The sequence below is a fragment of the Nyctibius grandis genome, chromosome 10 (assembly GCF_013368605.1).
Source record: "Nyctibius grandis isolate bNycGra1 chromosome 10, bNycGra1.pri, whole genome shotgun sequence".
In the NCBI taxonomy this organism is placed as follows: Eukaryota; Metazoa; Chordata; class Aves; order Nyctibiiformes; family Nyctibiidae; genus Nyctibius; species Nyctibius grandis.
The window spans coordinates 19,663,449-19,687,254 of NC_090667.1; the positions used below are offsets into that span (position 1 = coordinate 19,663,449).

At 36.7% G+C, this 23,806-nt stretch overlaps 1 protein-coding gene across 1 annotated transcript in view; it reads right to left on the reverse strand.

Annotated features, from left to right (window-relative positions):
* Positions 1–2,652: 2,652 nt before the first annotated feature.
* DCP1A (decapping mRNA 1A) overlaps positions 2,653–23,806 on the reverse strand; it is a 35,754-nt gene continuing 14,600 nt past the window's right edge. Inside the window, exons 5-10 of the mRNA XM_068409588.1 lie at positions 22,225–22,363; positions 18,115–18,234; positions 13,279–14,028; positions 10,675–10,740; positions 8,384–8,602; positions 2,653–6,752 (exon numbers count right to left, since the gene is read on the reverse strand). Coding sequence (XP_068265689.1) covers positions 6,672–6,752; positions 8,384–8,602; positions 10,675–10,740; positions 13,279–14,028; positions 18,115–18,234; positions 22,225–22,363 — 1,375 coding nt within the window. The 3' untranslated portion in view covers positions 2,653–6,671. The remainder of the gene's footprint in view (positions 6,753–8,383; positions 8,603–10,674; positions 10,741–13,278; positions 14,029–18,114; positions 18,235–22,224; positions 22,364–23,806) is intronic.

Below are 23,806 nucleotides of genomic sequence, written 5' to 3' on the forward strand. Positions count from 1 at the left end.
GCTGGGAGATCTTTGCTCCGTAGATACTCTTAAAGTTTCTTGACTTATTTATGAGGAGAAAAGAAACACAACTTGTGCATTTGCATCACATACCTGCATGTTTTCAAGTAAGACCTAAGGGCAAGTGCTTTCATTTCAGCCAGCATATAAAGAAAGCTTATTCCTCTGTGGCTGTATTTCCCAAGGTTGATTTTGTAAAATGGAGCTTCTTGAAGAATAGATTATGGTAGAAATATTTTTAAATGTCTATTTAAATGAAAGATAAAGGGCAACTAGATATGAGCAGCCTTATTCTATGTAGCAGATTTTAAGCTGTAATGGGAGGCCATAAAGCAAAGACAAAAATTAGGTACTGCTAAGAATCAGCCAACTCCATTATGCTGCTTCATAATTTGAGGTTAAAAAACTCCACAGCAGTCTTGGAAAATTTTGTATTGCTACCTCAGGAACTAGAGCAGGGAAATCATGCCTGACCATTCTGGTTTTGAACACACCCTGAAATATTCTGGATTCTTACAAGCAAACCACATTTGAGCTTTGGGGATACCTGTGGAAGACATACAGCAGTACAGAAACAAAACTGTAACGTAAATTCTTCCGTGCTCAGGAAATACCTTCACAGGCCATACTTGTCTCTACAATATTCCCTTTCACATTTACTTACACTCTTTTGCTATTCCTTCCCTTGTTCACTTCTCAGGAATCTTGTATTCACTGGTCCTTTCCCTTTCATTTTATTGCAACTGCTTTTTCAAAAATGCAGCAGCTGATAAAAATATTCTCTCTTCACTGTCCTCTTTTCCCAGTGCTTTTTGAACCTAATGAAGGATTCTAAGAGGAGGTGAAAAATTGTTGCATGACTGACGAAGATGAACTTCACAGTTATGGCCATATTTCAGTTACAGGTCTACCACTGAAGTTTAACTCTCCTAAATTAGTAGGTCAGTGTTCAAAAGTAAATCCCTCAATCATAAAATCTGGAAGAGAGAAAAAAGCTGATTCACACTTGAAGTTGTGTGAAGATAGGAGAAAAAAATTCCCCTACGGGGCACTGAAAACAACTTTCAAAATTGTTTAACACACATAATTTCTAATCTTTTGAATTTCAGGTTAGGTCACTAAACGTAGAGAAATTTACCTCAGCTATACTGAAGACTGTATTTAGTGATTTGACTGCATCCTGTTCATAAATGAAGAAGAGTTGTATGAATGACAGGTTTCTTATTCTCTATACTGGTGTTAACCCCCCCAATGTCTTGTATACGGAGAATTAAGTATATTTGAATCCTTACCAAATACATGAGTCCACTGACTTCAATTAATTTGGCCCATAAACACGAGATACAAGTTTGTTTAAAAAGCCAGTTGTGTTATTTCATCTGCAAGCCTGCAAATAAAATTTGAATTTTTGTGGATGAGTTTTAGGAAGCCTAACGGTTACTGCTTGCTTCTATCTAGTCCTATATCACTATTGTAGCAGGGATTGACTTTATGCTCCCACGCACTCTCAGAAAACACGACTGCAGAGCACACACTAGCAAGAGAGAAAAGGCCAAAAAGATTTTGGTCTGCATAATTTTTTTGTACAATGCCTGGTTTAGCTGCAGCTACACATACTAAGTCAGAAGTATTATCTTATTTCCAAACCAAAGGGGAACACTTCATAGGAGTAACAGTAACCAGGAATACCTGGATCCAGAGAAGACAAAAAGGTTAAGAGCATCAACAATGAAAAAAATACTTCCTCAGTATTGACCAAACAGGCAACATATCTAACATAGAATTTAGATTCTAGGCCTTAGCTGTTTCCACTTTTTCTCAATTATCTTACAGTATATCCATGACTTTGTACTTGTTTTGTATGGTAGTCTTCTAGAAGAATCTGCTTCTATATATAGTACATGACCCAGTTCAATATTAACTACTAGAGCAGCAGGCACCATTCTTCAGTGGCCTCTCCTGACATTTGGTATGCCTCGCAATCTCCAACTCTTAGGAGTAGTTAGAATTGGAATAAGCATCTAGCTAAGACTAGAGGGACTTTGGCATAAGGTTTTACTTAATTTCAAGATCTATTCCAACAAAACTTCTGCTATGATTTTCCTCCTCAACAGCTTCCCTATTTTTCTTTGTGAAATTTGGATCAATCAGTTGCATGATACCAATCAGATGTGGTAAGAGGAAAACTGCAATTTCCAAAGACTATAATCAGAGAGCAACACTGGACTGAGTATTATATGCCATGTCTAGACAGATGAGAGGGGATACCATAAAAAAAGTGATAAGGAAAGGCACTAAAACCAGTTACAGCTGTATTTATAAGACAGTGAACTTGCAGCTGCATTTCTTAACGTGAAAGGAAATTGGTCTGTTTATCAAATTCAAAATGCGAGCCTACTTAGAGCAATACAGAGGATAGCCAGAAGCTGTTACAAGTGACAGACGCTATTCTCAACTGCCCTTCAAGCAGGCATGCTGCATTTTCTTTAGTGCATAAATGCAATTTGGTTTTGCCCCCAGTAGGAACTAAGGAGTTCAAGTTTCTTCCTGGAAAACATTAACCCTAAATAAAATCTAAACTTACCCTTCTAGCAGGCTACTAGAACTCTAGAAATAAAAGGAAACATTGGAAGATTTTAGGAGGTGCTGAAACATTTGTTTTGAAGTTTTATTACAAAAATATATTTGCAAACATACAAAATTTTGGATGAAAAAAAATGCTCATTCTTAAACATTTATGCAATAACTTAATAACTGCAAACATACATAGGTGCTATAAAATCCATACCATACCAAAAACGTTAATGATGAAGTATCTACATTTATTGGCTTACAATTATTCTCATTCCTGGTTTCCAGAAGCCTTTCCTGAAGCCCGCCTTCCCCATGGTCTTCATATTGAAACAACATGCAAATGGGTACAACTGGTGCATCCACAAAAGTGATAAAACTCAGAAATTACTAAAAGCACACGATGTACATAAAAAAACCCCTAACTAACCATATGCCCATACACTGAATAGATAAAAATAAATACACCACCAAATTAGAGATACTGCAATTTTTCCAGCTTGAAGTGAATATTGCATCTTAACGTTTTTGTAACGTTGCCAGACAAAACTGAGGTGATACATATATTGCACACATTCCTCCTGTTAAGATATGCTGTACAAAACAAACCAAATACCTGGCAAAAAGGTGGCTGATTTGTTTAGAACACTTTTAAAAACAAGAAGTCCCAAATTAAAGTTTGTTTTCAAAACTATGTCAGAAATTATATCAGTGACTACACATGGCATAATGAGTTTCAGAAATATAGCAAATAAAGCAATTAGAAATGCAAGCAAAAATGAGATACATCCAGCAGCATTTAAATATTATATTGAGTATTTATACACAGAATTAAACATTTTATATGAAATCAAGATGAATCACAATTTTTTTTTTAACTTGATTCAATCATTCTGCAAATCTTGTTTAATTTGGAAAGATATACTGCTTCTAAGTTAATAGCTGTTAGGCACCTTTCACAAACTTTGCATTATTAAAGAACAGCTGATACAGTCTAACTACAAAACTGAGAATTTTGATTTTCCTGATCAGTTCAGCAGCTGTACGTTTTGAAACTGTCTTTGATTAGGTTTGAGTTTGTTTGTAGGGTGGTTTTTTTTGTCTTTTTTTTTTTTTTTTTTTTTTTTAAAGTGACTTAACACTAGCCACAAAATACATGCTTAGATAATACAATTAATTTGGGGAGTATAGTCTAAACTAATAATCTTTTAATTCTCAGAACTAATAGGTAAAATGCCATTAAGCCAGTAGTTTTGCCAAAAATAAAAAAAATTTAAAAAAAATTGAAAATGGTCACAATAATTTCCTGTAATGACCCATGGTAACTTGCTACATACTAGTTATCCCTACATGCAGCTAACAGGAATCAAGCACTTCAACAAGCTGGTAATTTTAGATTTATACAAAAAGTTAAAATAATCAGGAAACAAAAGTTGTTAAATAACACAGTCCACATTTAAAAAAAAAATTCAAATTTTACACTGTAGCTGAGCTTGTGTTTTACAATGCAGCTTTTCATTAGAGAGGTTTATCTGTTAAACCAACTACCCTGGCAGTTGTCATAAATCGCAGACTAACTGCAGTGTATTGGGTGACACTTAGGCTGGTTCCAGTGTCTGTTGGCTACATGTAGAGAGGTCGGAACAAACACGTGCAGGTGTTCAGGGTGAACAGGTTTGCTTGGTGTAAAAATGCCTGCCTAGTAACTATGATTTCACCCCGTTTCTCTTCCAATTCATTTTTAAAGTTGGGGGTGGGGGGAAGTAAACCAATAATGTATTGCTACTCTTACACTACAAAAACAAAGTAAAGCAAGGATCTGCCAACTGCTTGTGGGGGTTCCTGGACAGCTGGAAACAAGGATATTCAAAGTAGAGTCAAACTCTCGTAACAGCATTGCTACTCTAAGCAGTAGTACTTTTGTCGACTGTGTATGACTGAAGAACTCAAAATACAACTCCTTCCTATCATTTCTACAGATCTTTGGGTATGACTGTATTTAGCAAACAGTACAAATATGCACTATCAGCTGCCAGTATATCTATTCTTAGAAACTTTTAACAAATCTTCTTTTGAAGAAACCAGAAGCTGTCCATAAGAAGTGAGAAGTTATGGACTTCATCTTTGCTAAATCCAGATAAAAAGCAACTCTCTATTTGGTTTAGGCTATCCATTTTTGTTCAGAGGAACTGCTCATTTGTTTGTCCCTTTTAGTGAAACTTTTTCTAAAAAACCCAACAAAACAAATTAGTTTAGACCTTAGATCTAATTTGAGTCTCATTTTTATGCGCATACACAGTATTATAACTCTAGAATTTATGTAGGAAGCTCCTATCTTCCTTAACAAGGCTGAGTTATATTGCTGAATTCAAATGCTACCATTAAAGCCAATATATTTCTTGATGAATGTACATGATATTAGCATCTTTCCCTGAATTTTGCACATTTTTCTAACAAAATACTATAGATTTTAACCAGAAACACTGAACTCAAAGGCTGAGAAGAGCTTTACAGAAGGCAGGTAGTGCTAAACAAAATATATTTTCCACTAAAAAGCTATGAAAAAACTAAAATAGATCAAATACATAAAACGTAAATATTTGTTGTATCTAAAACATACCGATTTGTGAACAAGTCACGATTAAAGCTCAATTACTAGCTTCCAATGAAATGACTGTGCACCTTGACTACGTCAACATTAACTAATCCTTAGGATATTCCTTAGGATATATATATACACATGTATGTTGTAAGGAGCCAAACATTTTTTTTCTTCATATTTCAATAGTGCTTGAGGGAAAAGAAAGCAGCAGTGCATCATAACTCACTACAGATTATCTTTTTACTCAATAAACAACAACTTTTCTACTGGAAAAGCATCCTTTAAAACTACTATTGCTGAAGAAAGTTGGGACCTGAAGTCTTATTAATTACCTTGGCATGCCTTTAAGTACAAGCCATGGGTGAACCAACACCGCAGCATAAGAAACCATAATTAGAAATTTTCTGATTTGAAATGGGAAAGTATCCAGTTAAATTACATTAGTGAATAGTGAATTACTAAATCACATATTAGAAGCAATATCATTATAATTAGATAAACTTCAGACTGTGAAGTGTGCACTAACAGTTTGGGGAGAGGGCAACAGAAGAAGAGCATGCATTTGTTCCCCATCTGCATAGTTTTCAACACTGCAGTTCCAATGCAACTGAGGAATGAAAGCCAACTATGATGTGGTCCATACTTAAGCTAAAAGGGAAACAAAAGTATTTAAATGATATCAAACACTGCTGAATAGGAAGAGGGTCTTCCAGTGATGGGCTCCTAATGATAAATTTAAAACAAGAACTTCAACATGCAACAGAACTACTCTGTTGCTTAAAAAAAAAAAAAATTATACAATCACTGAGGATTTTGCATATTTCAAATTTTACCTTTTTAGAGAAAATGGCCTTAACTCACTTGGATACCTGTTTAATGTCAGCGATGCAGAAGCAAATAAGATTAATGGAATATTTAAAAGATGAATTTATGTGCATTAGCTAGAGACTGTCAATGTATTGAGCAAATAAAATTTGTAGACCTTTTGTTAAAGATTTAGCTCCAAAGGCCTAGCTTCCAGATCCGTACCTTCCCCACACCTGCCAACTTAATCACAAGGCATTTTGCCCTCCTTTTCCTCAGTCCTTCAAACTGGAGCTAGGTTTCCACAACTGAATTTTGTTCTGGCATGGTGTAGTGTACTGTACTACGTATTTGCTGGTTTAAATAGTATGGAGTCTGTAATCCTTGAACAGTGAATACAGCTAGGAATGAAAGCCAGAGCAAACATTTGCACATTCACTTAATTCTAATGAGAGCTCAAATGCAACTTAAGTCCCCTCCCCAATAAAAACAAAGGTTTGCTGGTGATGATCACAGTGAAAACCTAGATCACTTCTGAGAACATTACTTTCATAAGTATTTAAGGAATAGTCTTTCCCAACAGGTTCAAATTTAAGACGTCAAAAACTAAATATTCTTTTACAAAAATATTAGTTTTATAGACGAACCATAATTGTTTCTAAAATGGATATATTTTAAGTAGATTCAGCTTCAATTATAGCTTAATGTTGTCTGTATTCTTGGTTAGGACTTGCAAGTAGACTTCATGAATAGTGCTGAGAAAACGGGAATCATTCTGCAGGAAAAAAAACACATTAGAAACATTAGTAAAAGGATGTAAAAAAAAGTTTAATTTAATGCCATTTAAGTTGTGCATAAGGATTCCTTATAGTGCTAGCTACCAGAGAATTAACAGAGGGGAACTAGCTGCATACTTGTACAAAAGGCAATGCTTTTTGGACAACAGACTTTGAACCATGAAGCTGGTAAGACAGCTAAAGAGATCACTAAGCACACTGGATGCTCAAACAAACAAACCAGGGGTCACTAGGTCAGCCTTGGCCACATTAATTTCACTTCCCTCCAGGGTCCAAACCTTAGTCTTAGACACTGAGAATTCCATCCTGTGTACAGGCTCCCAAACAAAGTCGGCACAAGTGTCAGAAGTAATGTTACTTCTGTCTGTCAGACCAGCGTGAAAGGGATTGCAGTGTGTTATACAAAAATTTCTCATGTCAAAGCATGACTGGGAAGTGTATTAGTTTAATCTATAGACAATATTTAGAGATATTTCTTGAGATTAATTCATTTAAATGACAAGTTTACAAAACTGATATCTAATCAGCTAGTGTGAAGATGTAATATTCTTTTCATAAGATCTGCACAGCAAATTTGGTATCCTGCTTGGAGGGCTGTGCAAGTACTCCTATGCTGCAGGCCATGCCTATTTTGGTCTTCATTCAGCTATCCCTCTATATAAAGAGAAGACTGGAGACAAATATTCCAATTGGCTCTCTAAAGTCTACAGTCACCACAATGATGTTCTTCAGACTACTGGGTGAGAATCAGCGTGCTACGTCTCTAATGAGAATAAGGCTGCTGGCAGTTGAGCTTAGTTGCAAGACTTATGAGTAAGCTAGTTTAAGTCTTTAGAGAGAAAAAAAAAACACATACACACCAATACAAAAAAAGGTTATGCAAAAAGGAACAACATAGATAAATCAGGCAACCTAGCTAACAATGGGATCTGGTAGTGGCCCTTTTTGGTCCTAACAACTTTTATCGCTGGGAAGATATTTTGTTTATTATTTTTAGACTTGCATTTTGTGTATAAGCTCTGCTAACATGAGCATGGAGGGGGCAAGACAATCATGAGTTAAAGAACAGTTTGTCATTCATGGCAACTTCACCATGATATTAGAGGTCAAAATGGTCTCAATGCATGGCTGCTCCCAACATCACACATTTAGTTCAGCTGAACTTTTTAGTCCCTAGAAATAGCAGAACTAGAACTTTGCAATTTTCATTTCAAAGACAAATACTTCAGTTAAAGATCAGGAACAGTTCCAGGGAACTGGAAAGAGGAAAGCTTTCCTTGGGAAAGCAGGAACACTTATAAAGGCAACAAAACCAACCCCCACATCCCCACTGCTTCTACTAGTGCAAATTTTTCCTCACTTGTCTACAAATTCACAAGGATGTACAAGGACACATCCAATGTACAACTCTGTCCTTCCAAGGCCTCCATCTCACAACCAAAAGGAGCAAGCTGTGCCACACTATGTGTTCAGCATGGAGTAACGTACCCCTTCCAACAGAAAGGAACAACTTTCGTAATGTTGCAGGGCAAAAGGAGTTATAGGGGTACAGAATTTCTCAGTACTTGGAACCCCATCCCTCAGAAATTGAGCTCTGTAAAGACAGGACCTTTATTAGATGTATCAGTGCTTCCTGAAGCTGAGACCTACTGAGAACAGTAGGAGGTATAGTCTGAATTTCTGTTGTTCCAAGCGTTAAAGGCGAAGAAGAATTGGCTTTATTCTCCACTTCAGTAGCTTTTGTAGCTGATTGCTGAAAAACACTAGGAGACAAGAGGATTGAAGGAGTTACTGTAGTTGTAGCTGTAACAAACTGTGGAGGTACAACCTGTAAAAGAACAGAAAATTAATAAGCACTATGTCCAGTGAGATGAATGCTATTATAAAGGCTGGAGAGATGAGCATAAAAAATAAATAAATTGTAGCCACTATTATTCAGTCAAATATTACAGAATAGCTGCTCTTAATGGAGAAATATCTACCTATGAAGATTAATATCAATAGTAATTCTCATTTTAAAAGCTGAAGAAGATAACAGTCTTCAATATTCTTGTATGCAGACTCCTTTCTCCTCATGTGGTTGCGACCTTCCACAATTTTTGAAACATAACACATAGAATAAAGATGAGCTTTTCACCTAGGTAACCAAAGGTGCCTGGGGTTGTTTTGCAAATTATTTTCCTTAGGAGTTTACAGAAAGGCTGGTCCTGCTTCCTGCCCCTCCACTTCTATGGTCTCCAACAAATACACTTATAATTTGAAGTAAAGTATCTCAAAGATATTTAAAATGAGTCAAGAACTATAAAGCGTTGGAGTACATTGAAACGTTCTTATTCTAATTAAATTTTCCCTTGAGGGGAGGGGGAATGGGAATACTTTGAAGACCATCTTCTCACCTCATTCTTCCACAGGTCTATGTCCATTTCATTACAGAAATCCACACACCGCCTTTACCACTTTTGCTTTTAAACATAAATTGCAAATGTATAGGAATATTATGTTTGCATAAAGTGGATGTTAATAAACATCAGCTTTGAGCAACTCTGACATCTCCTGATAACTGCAGTTATTATTCACTATGATAGTCTACATCTTCCTCAGGCCTCCAGAACAACCAAAACGGGGAGAAAAAAAAAGAAAACAAGCCAATCTCACTCAAAAGAAAGCAAGACTAAATGTGATATGTAAAGATGTTTGACATCAACAGAAAGAGCTCCCCTTGGATAATCAAAAATCTTCAGAAGAAAAAAACCTGCAAAGCCGTCTAAAGTTAATGCATATATAACAACATCAATAGTTCTACTGTATATAATAATATAGTTCTACTATGTTATTAGTAGAACTAGCAAATTGATTTTCTTATAGTCAAAACTGTGAAGACTTACAGCACGGGATTTCAGCTGAAGAGAACGTGTTTAAACCAACAAATGCAGTTTACCACACAACATGCACATGTTTCTTAAAATACAAAAACACATGTAAAATACTTTTTAGATATTTATTTACTAACAGTGTAATGAACAGACTATATAGCTTGTCTTATAGCAGGCCAGTAGCTAAACCAGCATTTTACTTTAAGCATGACCATATTTCCTGCCTTCACAATCAGATCTGGGCATGCTACTGTAACTGCTTTTATATGGTGCAAGTTGGACAAGAATGAGGCAATTTAACAGATTTGAAAAAAGGAGGGGGTGCGTAAAGGAAAAGTAGAATTAAATTACAGATGGTATCTTGAAAAGAATACATAACAAAAAGGTAATTAAAACCAATTCTTGAAGATTTAACTGCAACCTGAAGTTTCATATTGACATTATTTTGAACTGTTATTCAAAGGCAGTTCTAATAATGCTAAATCTGTATTTAGATCACTAAAACTTGCTAGTAGAAAGTTTTGCAGTAACAAATGCTTGTTATTCTTTTCTTTCTTTATCTTCCATCTTATCTTTTTCATAAAACACAAGGTATCTCAGGAAAACAAAGAGACAGTAAGGCAAGGATTGCATTTTATGCTTCTGCGGTGCTTAAGGTTGGGCTAAGGCTAACAGACCCTACTGAAATATTACAGCATTAGTACTGCTTGTTTATAAGGAAAGTTCAAGTGGTGCAAACTCAATGCAAGATTGCAGATCCAAAAATGTATTCTCATTTCTGCATTAGCATCAACAATATGAGGCATTGTACAACAAAGTGTACTCATTCATAGCAGTCTACAGAAACTCCCCCTTGCTTCAGTACAGCTTGTTTCTGCTTCATAACAGCACTTTAAATGTGGTCAGTGGGCAATGACTATTTGAGATACCAACTGCTTACCACAGTTCTACCCCCCCCCCCCCCCCCCCCCGCTTTTTTTAAAAAAACAAAAAACCAAACAATTAGCAGAAGTACTGATTCACTTACTTGACTTGCTTTAGACAGAGTCTTCGGCTGTGGAAATACTTCTGATTCCTTGTTTTGTTGTACAGCCTAAGTTAAAAAGAAAGCATAATTCACAAGTTAGCATCCACAGCTCAACTTCCAGTGGTGGTTCTCTTTTTTTATGAAAGCGTAGAAATGCAAATTCCAACAGATTTTAGATGTAATTTGATCCATTTTGTAAAACTGATATAATCGATGGGAAGTTAGAAAAAGAGGAAAGATTTGAATTTATGTTTTATGCTTTCAGTGTTACTGCAAACCTGTAGGGCCATAACAAAACACTCCTGAAGAAAGAGTACTACAGTTAAAAAAAAATAATCTAAATATTAAAACACTGAAACTGTGAACCAAACAAATGCTACAAAGTGAAGAGCTCACTATGTTGGAATCAGTTTGGTAAACTGCCAAGAAGGTTAAATTCAGTATTTTCTTCTAGGAGCTTGACCTAATAACGTCCATAAAAATTAAATGCTGTTTTCTGCTAGAATTTCAGAAGTATTTTATGCCTTTACAAACAGCATCCAGATACTTCTCTAGTCAGATTTCAAGACTATAATATAATAAAATTCAAGTATTATAAAATAGTAGAAAACACAATGAAAGGCATGTAGATAAGGTACTTCAGTAAATTCTTGTGGCGTTCTTTGAAGGACTTGTTATAGCCATTTGGAATAGCTCTTGGCAACAGAGAACAGGAAAAAACCCTTCACAGCAGACAGTACTTAGCTTACTTGAACTGCAACGAAAAACAGTCAGGGAATTGATAGTCTTTAGCGACAAAAATAAAATTAGCTTTATGAAGTGGTAACAAGCACAAGATCAAATCCTTAAAGTCTAATTACAAAGAGTTTAGAAGGCTTTTGCTAGTTTAAGAGTATATTTGGACTATGGAGAATTTTGTCTAATGAAAATATGTACACACAGTGGACATGGTGGAAGGAAAAAAAGGGTGGAAGACTGACATATGAAGAGCTAATTCCCAAGGCTATCAGGCAGACATTGAATAAACGCAGTCAAGGGCAGTTGTGCATAAACTCAGCCAGCTTTTCTAAATGCTCAAAGATGTCACAATCTTCAGTCAAATCTCTAACAAGGTTTAATAGTACATGAAAGAAAAATACCCCTCAGAATGTACAGTTCTTAGATCTGTAAGCTAATACTAGATCAAGATAGCTGCTCAACGCTGTACTTGGACCGCCTCCTCCCTCTGCAAAATGAATCAGTCCAAACATCTCAAAGGTGATCGCTAGTAAAATAATCCTAGCATGTAGCAGTCACAGCCTTCTCGAAAATTTTCAGCAACAGCAGTAGATTAGAAATAAGGTAATTAGAAAGACAGCACAATGAACACACACACATTTCTTAAACGTTACAACAGGGACAATTCTTCTGAGGACAGAAAAGCAACACTTGAAAAATACAGTGTGTTCTAAAATAATGCTTAGGACAAGTTACAGGCTGAAGAGTTGAGCTTTTGATTAGGTCTGTTATGAGTAAGTCATTACCACAGTCACAGCAAAGAGTAGCAGCTGACCCAGATAGGACTACCAAAGATCTTGTTAAAACCCAGCAACAAGCACTGGATAATAATAAACATTAGGAAATTCATGCCAATGTAGCTGTAAGTAGTTTTGTTTGTTGTTTATTCTTGCATTATCACTGTACCCAAGATGTGAGAAGACACAATCAAATGCTGGCCTAGTCTGCATGAATGTAAATAAAACAAAATAATAATGCAACAAAATGAAGAGAAGTCTTTGGATAACCTCAGAGGTGTGCACTACAGAAAGTTACTGCCTTTGGAGAAAAAAGAAATCCAATAACCCAAACTCAATGTTGTTACTACTGAAGTAGCCAATTATACAGCAGAGCAACACTAATTGATAGAAAATAATTTGTAACACAAAGCCACATGCATTAACCTTACACACTAGCAGTGACATTTTCACCTAGTCTCTCAAAACAAATTTACTGCTTTGGCTTATGTTAGGGCATAGACAACAGTCTCCTCCAAGAAATAAAAAGTTTAAGAGGTCCTTTGTAAGTGATACTAAGATAAAAGAAACCAAGGCAGTCAATTAGACAAAATAAATCAGTTTATGATCCATTTTACTAAATAACTAGCAATATCTCAATGTAGCCCACAGGTATGCCCAGCAGAAGGGGTTCAAAATTGAAGGAGTACAAAACATCCAAAGCAAAATAACCAGAAACAGGAAATTGTTAATTTTGTACATTCAAAGAAAGAACAGGCTAGACTTCCACAGCATCAACTGTCGTAACACTGATCAGCCTGTAACCTTCTGTCCCTTCTCAGATCACCAGTTCTTAGCAGTATTTTTCTGACACAAGTACAGATGAATTCTTTAGGACTTATTCATCCCCTAGCAGCACCATCTTGAAAAACCTCCTCCTCTACAGACAGGTCTGTCACTGATAGCAGATGACAATGATATAAAACTAATGGAATTGGATTTCTAAGCTAGCAATTCGATCAATATCACACAGTGGAAGCCCTTCCAAGGGAAAATACATATAGTTTAAAAACAGTCTAAAGCTTCATGGATATAAAAATGCACAGAATACCTGAAGGGGAGAGATTATCTTGCTGTTCAAGGTTGATGGCTTGCTGTGAGATTCTTTGAAACTTTCTGGTGTTGCAAGTTGGCCAAGCGAGGCAGAGATGCTTGGTGTTAAGGAAGTCTTAGTGAGAGACTGCTGTTGCATTTGGTCATGCTGTGGGGTCAACCTGAGTTTCTGGAGAAGATCAACACTTGTATGGGATGTATTTGAGACAGTTCCTGTATTTGTTGATGTCAATGGCGTTATAAGCTGGCTTTGGCCAGGAGTGTGGTTCACTTCAGATGCCGGCTGATTCACTAGTGGGGATATCTGCTTGGCAGCTTGCTGCATAACTTGCATTATACTGTTGTTTTGTTTTAGGCCAGGAAGCATCTGAGCAGGGGCAGCTTCCATTGTCGAGGCCGAATTAAGAATAGGGCTTAAACGAACTGAATAGCTTGAAACATTTTTTACATCAGGCTGGGAAACTGAAGCTGGAGGTATTAGCATAGGTGTTAAACATTCCTGCTGATTCAAAGGATTGGCACTGGTTTTAACGCTTGGACTTTCAGATTTCCCTAGTGATTGTTGCATTACTGTTGACTGGTCAAAGGAAAAAGGCAAGAGCAAACTGTGCTGCTCTCTGGCAGAGGTGTCAGTCTGCAACTTTTCCATTCTCTCTGGATTGGGATATGGAGCTGCGGGTTGTTCCTTTGGTACAGACATTCCAAACAGTTCCTCCAAAGTCAGATGCTTCTGCCTTGACTGAAATGGCTAGAAAGAAGGGAAAAGGAAGTTTTCAGTTTAGAAATATACCTACCACTGTGCATCTCGCACTGTCTATTACAATTTCAAGAAAACTATAAAAGACAACAACAAATGCATTTAAAGTACAGTTGGATATCAAGTGTGCCCTATTTACAGGAATTTTAAAATCAATTTCAGTGTGCCCTATTTACAGGAATTTTAAAATCAATTTCATTTACAGAGAACATCCCGTCTATGTAAGCTTTTTCTCTACAACCTCCTACAGACAGACTGTGCGCTAGTAGTAAAGAAGGGGGAAGGCTATGGATTCTGTCATTAAGATGGCACCTGCCACCATTGATCAGCCCTAACTACACAAGGCACTTCGGGGGAGAGAAGGGAACAACTAACATACATGTTAAACAAAACACAAATAGAATTTTATAGAGTTGGTAATAATTAAATAGCCTAAAAGATGGGAAAAGAACAGAGAAACCTGAAGGTATACAACTGATCTAGCATTACATGCCTAGACAGTTCTTCTCACCCTTTTTATTAACAATGCAATAGATGTTACAATAAGCAAAAGAATCTGTATAAACCTACACCTATGTATCCGTATGTCCTTGAAAAGTGTGTATATATACACACACAGTTACATCTACCAGTCCTTTAGTCTCTCCTAAAAATATACATCTAGCCTACAGCACTGACATTGATAGAAAAATCTAATTGTAAGGATACCATCATCTTAATATTTTGCTGAAACTGTTAAAAAATGTGTTTCACTAAAGAGAAAACAAACAGCTATTAACACCCTTAATCTCAAAATTTTCCTTTTTTTTTTTTTTAGGTTGCACAGGACCAGAAGTTATGTAAAACAGCTGGACTAAAATACAACATTCTGTTCAGAAGACCGAATGGCCTGCAGCACAATTCCAGTGTATTCTGATGGTATTTCTAAACAAAAATGCTATTTTACAATGACAGCTACTGTACCATGACATTGCTATGCTAGCTCTAGCACAGATAACAGCAGTGAAAGTATGGCAGGACAGGTAGCATGCAAGCAGCCTAACAAAAAAATCTTGAGCTTGAAATCATATTGACTTCTGCCCAGGTTACTAATCTCTACTGCTATTGTTGTTATTCATTTTTAGCTAGCTTAAAGTCAAGCACATTTTCATTTTGCAGCTGAGACATCCTATAGTTCATACATCTTGTTAATTATGTAAGGAATTATTCCTAGATAGTTGTTCTTTCGTTTCTCCACCGATCTTATTGTTCTGGAGACCTGTCCTTCAACTGCAAAGATTCCATTAAGAGAAAAATCACTATTCCATCTCATTTCAAACTCGGCTTTTCACTGCAGTTTAATAAATTGACTAGCTTCTCTTTATTAATACATTACAATACTCAAGTAATAAACAGAAATCTCTACCATGTTCTGATCCAAGTCAGACTAGCCCCTTACATGGACACAGTCTCAAACATGAAGTTAATTTCCAGCCTGAAGTATAAAACACATCTTCTGCCTGTCCCGTTTCTGGCTGAGGTATATTTTGAGCATATTGTCAGCTCAGTGTGTTATGAAGACCCTTATCAGCAGGGGCTGCAAAAAAGCAACACGATCACTTTACTTCATAGGAACAGAGTGCTGCTCAAAGGGTTTCTCCAGAAATAATTTCAGATATATTGAAACATGAATTAGCAGTCCGAGCTGGCACTATAAAGTTTAATTTCACTGTTCTGGTTCAGTTTTGCCCATCACTGGCACAAAAGCATTTCATGATACAACTAATTTTCATTTTGAACTGCCAAGATAAAAAACTTGAACTTCAGAATATCACAGAAAAGCCATTTATTTTTATTCTCAAATCTGTGATATTGAAGTCAGTCAATCAACATACAAATGTGATATTTTGGAGAGGGTTTAGAAATCTCAGTGTACTTATCATATGTACACTATTTTTTAATTTCACTGGTCACCTGTTTCAATTAGATGAAAAATGTATTTTTACAGTTGAAATGGAATGTTTTTCCAGTAGTCTTCCAGTTGCCCACATTATTAAAAATGTGATTAAGAACAAACACATTTGTGATATATCTGAACCCAGTTAACTAGCTTTACAGAATTACTATCACTTATGTTACCCAATTAATTTTCCCCAGTATCTCTGCAGCTATTATTTTAAATAGCTCAAAAGAATTAAAAATATGTCATTTCACCTGTTCTATAAATCGTCTGTTTCCCTTTAATTACTTCAGAGCAATTTGTTAGAATCTTATCTTTCTACTTTTTCCTTTACTAATTATTTGATTTCCGATTTGCAATTCCATGGCCTGTCAGGTGGGGCACTTCAGCTGATTGTGTACAGTCTACATGGAGTGACCAAAAAGAAAATATCTTCTTTTAAAACACAGCCTCAGGCAACCCTGCTGCCAGGTCTCAAGACCACGCACGAAGCAAGCAGAGCTGGCTGCCAGGGGTCAGCAGAGGTGCTGCTGAGGGCGTGGGAGGGGGCTGTGATAGCCAATAACCCCAGCAAACTCCCCACCTCTCATTTTAATTCATTAACTGTTACTACCCCATTCCCTAAAACAAATTCCTACTGCCCACACCCTAGTCCTAATCTGTACTGGAAATAATTTACTACTACTACGGAAGTATTTTGTTTACAAGTACTAAGTGCAAGGTTGCACACATTTTCACAGGGCATTTAATTTTTCAGACACGGTAGTTTATTGCATCAGAATCACAACAGTGAACTATGGCAAGGACGGGAGGCAGGTCTTGCAGCTTACCTCAGAGGGGTATTTTTTGAGAACCACTACTGACCATTCCATGCCCACTGGGTGGCACTGTAAGCAGGCCCAAGTTACTTCAGTGTTACAAGGAATTTACTTATTGCAGAACTTTTTTTTTTTCCTAAATTTATCTCTAAGAAGTCTTGTATGAAGCTGCAGCTTCCTTGTGCAGAAATGCTTACTAGAAAATGGAGCCAAATACTGAACTATTGCTACCTATTCTAGCCACTTCAACCATGATACTAAGTATTTTGTAACAAGTTTCCTTCAGTTCAAAGACAACATTTACATGAAGCAGAGGTCATTTGCACTAGCATTTTTACTGTGGTTTAAACTTTAATTACAGGAGTAACATCAAGCTTTAGAATTTGTGGATATTTGGATACATGCTGATTCAACATGTTGTATCTAACACTTACCTGAAATAGATCTCAACACTAGTATTACCACAATTTGAGCAACATCCCTCCTCAACAACACTAATTTTTTTTTTTTTTAAACAAATATTTCCCTTCCTGCAGAGGAAGGAATATACTGTCAAAAAGTTCTTAACACAGGAAAAAAAAAAACCCAACAACACTCCCCCCTTCCCCCAACAAAACAAAAAATTCCAAAGCAAATCAACAAAAAAACACACACACTTTTTTGACAATCTAAGTATGAAGGAATCAGCCAAGATGACTGATATCATTACCAGTCAGTCATACAAGCAGAGGTTCAATACAAGCTACAGAGAAGATAGGGAAACACATTTTCAGTTACGCCAAAGAGAATTCGGTGCTGCCATGACTGAAGCATTTTCCATTTCTTGTCTAGCAATTCACTGTTGATTTAAGTTTGTGGGACTGCAGGTATAGCTTTGAAGGCAGCACAGATAAACCTTAAGTAAATGTCTCAAACATGACAAAACAAGGCTTGAGTTCATGTGTGAAAGACTGCAACATAGTATACAGCCGACTCATGCCATAATCAGTCCAATAATGTGGCAGAGGTAATTTTTTTGTTGCTTCCTGGCTCTGCAAGTCCACCTGCACATTACCATGGACTAACTTCTTCCAGAATCCAAGTTAGCCCATTTAAACATACTTGGATATTCATAGTAGTGTGACATAGCCTCATATTTTCAAATGCTAAGTCAAAAGACAGAATTTAGGATCTTAAAAGTCTTCAAACCCACTAGTTTATTTAAAGCAGTTATTCAGCAGACAACATTGCAGGCATTCTAAGAAAAAATTATTTTGGTACCAAAACAAAGTAAAAATGAAAAAAATAATAGCACCTTATTTAGGTTTGGAAGAAACATACCTGTTCTTGCACTTGTAATGAAGTTTTTTGTTCTGAAGGCTCTGGGCTTTCTGGCTTTGGAGGATTGGCATTTTGTTGCATTCCAGAACTTGATATAATACTTAAGTCACTGATCTGATTCTGGGGGAGAGAGGGGGGGAAATTAACACAACAAAGAGAGCTTGTCATTGACTTATTTCCACCAGATTTAATTAACCATGTACATGTATTTTCAGAAGGTGTTAATTTGGTTTTCTGTGAACAAGGCAAAAAACAGACAAGAGAGTTGCATTGTAACAGACAGTATGTTTACAGATCGAGTTGACTTTCACCTTTAATACATATATGCCTAAACAAAAATAGAAATTGTATTACAGCTTAAATCACCAGTGAAAAAACCCAAACTGTAGAACAGTCTAGCTTTCAGTACGTAAACTACACCTTATGCATATGATATAGCTGAACTTTAGCACAACACATGATGATTGCTCTGGTCACTTACCCAAAGCAGCAAAATATCAGTTAAGCTTTTTAGCAACAAGTTAAAAAACAATCTGAGCTTTATTATTCTTTCGTTTTCAATTTCTAATTGAAAGCAATGAATGCAAAACCAAGATTATATATTGTGATTTAGGGACAGAGGCAAAAAGCAACTTCTCCCATCTTTCTGACTTTTAGCCACCTAACTTGAAGGTCAAAACTCTTTGTGTCTGAAATGTTGGATGCCTTGTGGTTACGAAATCAGACGAAGTATAGTTTTCTTTTCGCTAGAGGATGTTTCCATGCTCATATTGAAACACACAAAAAACACCACACTATAAAAAGCATCCATTCACTTCAGTTAAAAAAAAGCTCAGAATTCATTCATTTTCACATATGGACTTGATGTAGCGAGTACTTGAAGGATTAAGCTGATTTGGAATCCTAGATTAAATCACTCAGACCTTCATAAATCCCTTTTTCACTCTCTCTGCCCTCTTCTCATGCTGACACTCTGCCAATCTCATGTAGGCTGCACACAAGGATTACTGTATGATCCATCTGGAATGTACCAGGCAGATAAGTACTTTCTGCTCCTAAATACAAATTCATACATAATTACTGAGTACCATAAAATAATTAAAAAAAATTAAGACAGGAAAGGTCTCTCAAGAAGCAACCTTCAAAACAAGTTGGTTACCTAATTATGTTAACATTGACATACCTTGCCTACAAGGAGTTCCAAAATTAATGTGCCAGAGGTTTGTTGCTAAAGCTGAGGTGGTCAACAGAACATTCTCCAATGAAGTTTGTTGAAATGTGACCAACATTGCTCAATTCTGTTTGTCTGGCAACTTCTACATAACTACAATCATAATCCCATAGCCTAATATGTTCAACAGATTCAGTTTACAGTTCACATACACACATGCACACACACAAAAAGGAAATTAAATAATTATTCTAGTTTCACTCGTGTTCTAAAAGCATCAATAAACAAACATACACACAACAACAGCAGCAGCAGCAAATTAAGATCAGGACACAAAACCTCCAATTATGTAATAGCTCTACTGTAGTCCATGCCCTGCATATTTTCCTGTTGTATTACAGGCACCACAGACATTGACTGTCCACCACAAAACCCACATGCCATGGCCTGTTTATCAGTATTTTACTTGTCTACAGAGCTTCATCCATGACGCTTAGGAACTCTGTTTCTAGCAAAAGTTTTTCAGTATTCTCACATGAAAAAGATCTGAAAATTAGGAGAGGAGAAGCTGGACTACCCTTTCTGAGTAATTTAAGAGCCATCTGTTGGAAATGTGTATTATCAAATACTGCAAGGACAAAGCAGGAGAAAGGCTTCATCACACCGTAAGAGGGTGCTACCAAAACAGTGAGTTCTTGTGGTGTGTGTCACCTTTTTTTTGGGTTGACTTTTTTTTTTTCTTTTCTTCCCAAAAAGTCTTCAATTTCTTCAAATCCGTCTCAGTTGATACAACATTGAAAGATAAGCCATTTAGGTTTTGATGCTTCCTTCTGTGCTCTCACAAAAGCTGCTAGTTCCACAATGCTGGCCTTCATACAAAGACTTCTCCCCAAACAGCATTGAATCAGAAGATTCAATGTAATTCAGCCCAGAGGATCAGAAGCAAGTGTTTTTGTTTTTTTTTTAAATCAGTATTTAAAGCATTGAAAAAAACACAGTACTGATTTTCAGAAACTAGTATCTAGCCTGGGTCAAGTATATTGCATGGTTTGTCACATTCACCTGCCCTCGATCTACATCACAAAGCGACAAGTTAAGTTGGCTCATACAAGGCTTAATCCATGTGTTCCTTCTTTTCTCCTCCTCGCACCTTGTACTGTAACAGTCTAGAATTCTACAAAGTCTCAAAGTACTCAAAGGAACTCTGCTGCACAAGCAACTTCTGGAAGGAATCAAGCACTGTACTAATGGGCTAACCCTTCTCCCACCAGTACAGCCACAAAAACCACACCACAGCTCTGCAACGTTATACTCACACATTACTTTACTATCACACATTCTTGTATTATTACACTTGGGGAGAGGCGTATTCAGAATCTTTGTTTCCTTTTTTGGATCTCCCACATATTACACTTATACTTGTCCTGCGGGTATGAATTTGGTCCTCAGGACTATATAAAGTAATTATTTCCTAAGAGAACTAGTATTCTCCCTCATTATGTAAACTTGCAAATTTAGCACTGGCAAAAGATACCAGACTCCCCCTTCTGAAATCAATTAATTTATTAAAAAGACAGACACACAGTAGACAGGACAGAAGTAGTAAATTGGGGAACGAAGGATAGGGGAACAGTATTGTTATACTTAGTCTACAGCTATTAAAAGTATGCTTCATAGAGTCTACAAATGTACTGAATGACTAAATCTCTAATCTACAATACCACAAGACTTCTTTTGAGACTAAGAAGAGACAGACGCTGTTGGCTACAATTTTTATTTGCTATTCCCAGAGACAAAGTTTTCTCACAGCAATAGAAATCATTGTAAAATGGGTCTATAAAGCTACATTTCAAGTTGGATCACATGATCAGTATTCAACCTATCTTGCCTGAAATCAGAGACTTTTTCCTAGTAAAGTACTTGAGAGAGGGAACAAGACATCAGTCTTAAAACAATGGCAGAGAATGCCTCTCTCTAAACAAAACACAGCTGTTGTGTTAAAAAACTAGTTTCCAGATAGGCTTGCTTAAAAATGAAAAATAATGAAAAAGTAGGCAGAGTTGCCCACTAAGGTGATAATTACACACATAAAACTTATGAATTAATGCAACATGCAAATCCCACAGTTTAAAAATACTAATTTTTCCCCACATTACCCCTTCTCTCTAAGTCATTGTATATGTGTGCTTCTATCACAGACATGAGATAGTTCACAAAGTTTTGGGGCTTCTGTTGTATTATTCAACATGCCAAAATGTTTTATTGTTCAGCTCAATGAATGCTCTTCATTATGGCATGAATCTGAGTAGATTCTCCTCCAGTGACTTTCAGTATAGAGGAAAAAAATGAAAAACCAAAGTGTCAGCCACTATAAGGAATATTTACAATAATGGAACTTCAAGATCAAAAACCCAGGCATGTTCAGTGGTACGTTCTTCTACAGTGTTACATATGTACCTTTTTGTTCATGTTTCCTTTGACAATGACCTCACAAAACAAGACAGTAGATGAGTACTGAGATTAAGCAACCCAGGCAGCACCTATTTTAGAAAAATATTTTGTGGTGTCTGCATCTCCAGGTATTGATTTTTAAAATTGTATTTTCTTCTCCCCCACTCCCCCCCCCCCCCGCCCCAGAAGGTAGCAATTCAAACGTAAGACTATACAGGCCCATTAAATTATGGATTAGGTGCATTACTTTGCAATCTTGGGTTAGAGTGTATTGTGCAGGACAATTTAATATATAAGGATATTCGCCATCATCTCTCTCTCAGAAATCACAGGGCATGCTGTTTCAGTGGACTCCATATGATGTCCTAAGCTCCTTGTTCAGAAGTAGTAGTAGTGTTTTTATTTGTTCATTAGGGTGCGGGGGGGGGGGGGGGGGGGGGGGGGGGGGGAGAAAAAGACGAAAAAGAAAACCAAACCCATTTCCTTACTCGTTCATATTCATCCTTGGCTTTATTAAGCATTTCCAGGATGTCAATGGGCCTGTTTTCATTGCAGCCATTGGTTCTGCTGGGACTTTTTCTGTCCTGGTAAACTTGCTGCGATCTCTGAGCTTCTTGTTCTACCACTCTACAACAGGAAAGGAGAAACAGGATTTTAAAGTTTCATCTGGAGTTAACATCTTGCAAAAAACAGTACAGAAAAGTGTACTCCCAGCATATTACACATTTTGTTCTGCCTGAATAAAAACCTAACACACAGTTGACCAAAGTTACAGAACTTTTCATTTGATACAAGGTTTACACAAGTCAAACTGTCTAGTGGTCTGTATGATTTATCTCCAATCCAGACAGCACTGGTCTGCATCTCACAAAGTTTGTCCACAGTAAACACTACTTCTGTAAAACTGTCATATTTAGACATTTTTACAATAAAATGTGGACATTCAAGCATGTGTTATACAAAGAGCACATGTATTATACCAGACTGAGTAAAATACATTTTTTACTATTTACTTTCTAACATGCATTTTTTCCATATTTAGTCAAATCAAGCCATGTTATTCAACAAAAAATCAATTACAGAACAGTTCCAATTTACAACAAGGCATACCATTATACAACAAAACAAAGACGGGGAAAGAAGAGAGCTGGCTCACACCAGATTTCTCTGGAGTCAGTCTGCAAGGAGGCTTAGTTAAGTTACCTCTTACTCCCCCATGTCAGGCTCTGGAAAGAAGGGCAAACCATTTTCTTCTCTATCTGCCCTGTAGTCATTCCAATTACCTGCAGGACTACAACACGACTTTTCCTCTGACCTTTGGCGCCTATGGTTCATTCACCACTTCTACTCCACCCCCACCTGCCTCAAGTATCAAACAACTTCCGTTTACAAGACAGTTAAGATATACAAGAAGAAGATGCATACCTCGTACATTTCATTAATAAAAGTAAAGGCAGCATATACTTCTAATCCGTACGCAGTTCACAAGATATACGTGGCTGTGCAGTGCGCTAAAGCTTATCCTCTTGAAATAAACACACACCAGCCTGTAATCCCTTCTTTTTTAAGCCTGCATTAATCAAATATGTTAAGAAAAAACAAGCACTGTAAACAGGCCAGAGCTCTGGAGCTGGCACATCACATGAGAACTCTCATGCTGTGGAACTGATGGCTGATGGGGGAGCCAAGAGGTGCTATCATAACAATCACAGAAAGTGTCAATCATTCCAGCCTCCAGTTTCTTTGGGTCAGTTAGGATTCAGGAGTAACTCTAGATTTTACAGACTGTAATTAGATATTTATATGTACCTCTATGTTGCTATTTCTGAGGGAAAAAAAAAAAAAAAAATAGTTCAAGGCTTGGAAGCTTCTTCACAGTTTTCTAGCAACCAAGCTCCTTCACTTCACTAGAGTTTAGCTGCATTTATCTGAAGAAGGGTTAGATTTGGCCTTTAACAATTCAATATTGCTTTCAAAATTACTTTGAAAATTTTTAATCATACAAGCTGCTTATTTAACTGGCTTCTCATTATTAGTACAGCTTTCTCTCTGTTTGTAAGCAAGCACTCA